The sequence below is a fragment of the Coregonus clupeaformis genome, unplaced genomic scaffold (genome assembly GCF_020615455.1).
Source record: "Coregonus clupeaformis isolate EN_2021a unplaced genomic scaffold, ASM2061545v1 scaf5198, whole genome shotgun sequence".
Lineage (NCBI taxonomy): Eukaryota > Metazoa > Chordata > Actinopteri > Salmoniformes > Salmonidae > Coregonus > Coregonus clupeaformis.
In genome coordinates this window covers 1-4,640 of record NW_025538652.1, presented here as the reverse complement: position 1 = coordinate 4,640, position 4,640 = coordinate 1, and the positions used below count along the sequence as shown (strand labels likewise).

The 4,640-nt window shown below is 46.3% G+C and overlaps 1 protein-coding gene across 1 annotated transcript; it reads left to right on the top strand.

Annotated features, from left to right (window-relative positions):
- The first annotated feature begins 3,342 nt into the window (after positions 1–3,342).
- Positions 3,343–4,634, top strand: LOC121561883 (zinc finger protein 239-like). The gene has a single exon (XM_045220718.1). It carries the CDS (start codon positions 3,343–3,345, stop codon positions 4,195–4,197), a length of 855 nt encoding a protein of 284 aa, XP_045076653.1. The 3' UTR covers positions 4,198–4,634.
- The last annotated feature ends 6 nt before the right edge of the window (positions 4,635–4,640 follow it).

The following is a 4,640-nucleotide window of genomic DNA, read 5'->3' as shown; positions in this document are numbered from 1 at the left end:
GTGGGCAAACATACAAAATCAGCAGGGGATCAAATACTTTTTCCCTCACTGTAAAGGCACAGCACGTAGCAGGCTGCAAATCTGTTTTCAAAGATGTAAGATGAAATAGGTATGATAGTTTTAAGGAGAACAAAAAACGACTTACATTTGAACACCACCGCAGAAGCTTCGCTATTCGCCATCTTCCAAGTTGTTTTTGTTGTTTCCTTGAAGAGATCTAGCTATCAAAACTCCCCCCTCTTCCAATGCATTGTGACTGTGAAATTCCTGAAAAAAGTGTGCAGCAAATTCTACTAGATGAAGAGCCGAAATGAGTATAACATCCTGCCATTTTAAAGCATACTTGATTTTTGAAAATGTACATGCTATAAAACATTTAATTTTTTGGCATACTCAAACAGCCTACTATTTATGACACAAGTATGGGTATTTGGACACGGCCAGTGTACAATATAGCGTTGAGCATTGACAGTAGTTAACCTAACCACCCCCTTTTCCCCCAATCACACTCTCAGGTGAAGGTCATCTCACTGAAGGCCACAGGAGCTTTGTGAAGCCAGCAGGACACAATACATGGAGAGATGACCAACCCATAGCTATAGATGAGGGGAGTGCAACCTCAACCCAGCATGTTATCGTGATAGAGGTTAGTGTCATAGTGTAACATAAAAAATGACAGTACCGTATTTTCCGCACTATAAGGCGCACCGGATTATAAGGCGCACCTTCAATGAATGGCCTATTTTAGAACTGTTTTCATATATAGGGCGCACCGGATTATAAGGCGCATAGAATAGAAGATACTGTAGTCAAACGAATTGACTGGGGTTGCGTTATGCATCCACTAGATGGAGCTGTGCTAAAAGGAATGTCAACAAAACAGTCAGATAAAGTCAAACTTTATTAAGCGTTCTGACAACTCCGTTCACTCCCCATGGTAATGTTGTTCAAACGCGTTAATGTGCATATTAACAATATCTCCCAGCCTTGCTCACTCTTCTCCCAAAGCGTGGAGGGGAACCTTTCCCTGATTCAGTAAACACGTAGTAAAAGAAACAGTCTGATACCACTAAATCAAACGTTAGTGCATAACTCAACATTGTTCAGTTACATATAACACGTAAAGCTCACTTTTTTCAGTTCATTCCCCATCCACGAACCCCTCGAATTCTTCTTCTTCAGTGTCCGAATTGAACAGTTGGGCGACTACGGCATCCAACCTGCCCGGCTCCCTCTCGTCATTATCCGAGTCAGTGTCGCTGCTGTTGCCTGGCAGTTCAGATATTATTCCTGCCTTCAGTGAAAGCTTTGACCACAGTTGAGACCGATATATCAGCCCAGGCATCCACGATCCATTGGCAGATAGTGGCGTAAGTCGCCCGGCGCTGTCTCCCCGTCTTGGTGAACGTGTGTTCGCCTTCTGTCATCCACTGCTCCCACGTAGCTCGCAGTCTAGCTTTGAACGCCCTATTGACACCAATATCTAGCGGCTGGAGTTCTTTAGTTAATCCACCCGGAATGACGGCAAGCTCCGAATTAGTTTGCTTCACTTGTTTTTGACAGCATCGGTGATATGGGCGCGCATTGAGTCGTAGATCAATAGGGACGGAGCTGTGTGGAAAAAGCCACCCGGTCTCTTGACGTAAATTTCTCTCAGCCACTCACTCATCTTTTCCTCATCCATCCATCCCTTCGGGCTAGCTTTGATGACGACGCCGGCTGGAAAGTTCTCTTTTGGCAAGGTCTTCCTCTTGAAAATAATCATGGGTGGAAGTTTCTGGCCATTAGCCTGGCAGGCGAGAACTACAGTGAAGGATGACTTCTCATTCCCTGTGGTACGTACAGACACCGTACTGGTCCCCGTTTTCTCCACAGTGCGGTTCACGGGAATATCAAAGGTGAGTGGAACCTCGTCCATGTTGGTGATGTGCTCTGGCCGGATTTTCTTTTCAGTGATCTTATTTTTTGCAGTATGCGCGGAAAGTGACCAGCTTTTCTTGGTAATCTTTTGGCAGTTGCTGCGAGACGGTAGTTCGGTGTGCGGATGGAGAGATTACGTCTTTTCATAAAACGAAAGCACCAAGAAGGACCGCCTCGAAATTCATCGATTGTCATGTCCCGTGCTAGCGCTGTTGCCTTCATTCGAATAGTGACTGTAGAGACGCTTCTACTTGCTGCTCTCTGTTCAACAACCCACTGTTCGAGTTTGTCCTCTAACTGTGGCCATCTCGCTTTGTTCCCACGGAAACTCTGTTTAGTCTTCTTTACTTGGCGCAGGTCATCTTCTTGCTTCCTCCACTTCCGTACCATTGATTCATTAATGTTGAATTCTCTCGCTGCTGCTCTATTCCCATATTCTACTGCATGACCGACAGCCTTGAGCTTGAACTCTGCGTCGTAAGCGTGTCTCTTGAAAGGTGCCATTTTGGGGTCTTTATACACACACAAGTGGTGTGGGACTGTGAGTAAGCACAATACCGGTGTGTACTGGCTACCGTAATGCTGCAAGTGGTGCGGCTTTGTAGTTTACCAGTCGTACTGAAACATTTCATTATTATTAAATTGTTTTTATTGGTTTTTCATACTGAAACATTTTGACAGAGCACCTTGAGCGCCGTGTACAACCAGTATGGATCAACCAATTAACCAATTGATCCATACATAAGGCGCTCCGGATTATAAGGCGCACTGTCGTTTTTTGAGAAAATGAAAGGCTTTTAAGTGCGCCTTATAGTGCGGAATATACGGTACATCAAATGTGGCCTGTTTATTTCAGAAAGGCTCCCCTCAACTATTCACGTGTTTACATGTACATCCTTATTTATGTCTTCCCTACGACATTGTTATCCAATTCAACTCATCTACCAGTAATAACCTCCTCTCTTCATGTGTCAGTCTGCAGATGCAGAGCCTGCTGGTTCTGGAGGATCGTCTCTGGTCAAACAGGAGAGGACTGAAGGAGAAGACCCACGACTCACCAGAGACACCCAGACTGGAGCAGCAGCTGGAGTGGCGCCCCCTGTAGCCACGGAGGACCTCGCCACCACGCCCCAGCCCAGGACCCGAACCAGCATCACGGAGGTCAGTGGAATGCTGGATGCCGTCCTCAAGTCAGAGACAGACACCAAGCCTTTAACTGTAACACACAGGCTCTTACACACAGGATCTGACCACAGATCAGACCCAGAGATACTGGGGCTGAGGCGACTGGGCTGTCCTCCTGCTCCCGGCTCAGAGGATTTACTTTACGGTAACCCGAGCCCGAGGACAGTTAATTCCCATTGGGACTCAGGTTACGCGTTAGAGACTGGCAATGATCCAGTCTTGTTCCTTCCAACAGAGATGGACCCTGGCAACATGCCCTTGGGTTTAGAGACACAGACTGATCTGTCTAGAGGGGACTGGAACCGGTACAGTAGGAGTGTATACTCTGAAGGGTGCCTAGATAAGAAAAGGGAGGTTATAGTCGTAGATGACGTGACTGTGAAAGTGGAGGCCTACGCTCCTCTGACATGTAATGTAGATGATACTCACTTAGGAGAAGGACACTCACAAGGCAGATATTTCTTAGATTACAGCGAAAGCTTAGAGACAAATCCAAATATTGAGACCCACTCCCCTTTACATGCGCTCAGGGATCGTGACCCAGTGTCCACGTCAATGGGGCCTTCTGATTCACATGGCCGCATCCTTTTTGATCAGGTTTTGAACTCAAAGGACCAAAGGGCCGAGGTTTTGGGAGGGGGAGCAACATCAGGCGGTAGTAAAGAGAAGCGGTTCCTCTGTATGTTCTGTAACAAAGGCTTCAGCTGCCTCCAGAAGGTGGAGATCCACCAGAGGGTCCACACAGGGGTGAAACCGTTCAGCTGTACCCAGTGTCACATGCGCTTCACCGAGGCTGGCAAACTGAAGAGGCACCAGAGGGTCCACACAGGGAAGAAACCCTTCAGCTGTACCCAGTGTCAGATGTGCTTCGCCCAGGCTGGGCACCTGAAGAGGCACCAGAGGGTCCACACAGGGGAGAAACCCTACAGCTGTACCCAGTGTCACATGCGCTTCGCCCAGGCTGGCAACCTGAAGATGCACCTGAAGGTCCACACAGGAGAAAGGCCGTTCGCCTGTACGCACTGCGGGAAGAGGTTCTCAGAGAGAAGCTACCTCAGGATACACCAGCAGAAAAAACATTCCACCCTATAACATAGAAAGTAACCATTCCACTTGATCGCTTTTGATGTGTAGATCAAATGCTGCATTCAAATCAAAAATGAATTTTCATTGTTGTCTGCAGAAAATATTCATAGATGCATTTGGAATAACGAGTAATAGATTTCAGTGTTGAATATTCCTGGGTAGAATATTGCATCCAGGCGTTGTGTGATAAATAAGCCTTAAGTCTGTTACATATTGTGTTTGTGCTGTGTAGGCTATATGTTTATAAATGCCTATTTCATTACTTACAACCTACTTTATGGGAAAATTAATGCAGTTGATCAAGTTCATGCAGATGTTTTGTTGACATGCATGTGTGGTTTTTATATGGAGTATTTACACTCGTACCCATATACAGGTTGAAAATGGCAGAGTTGGGCACTAATAAGTGTAAACATTGGAACGTGGTAGCTGTACAGCGCTGTATGGGT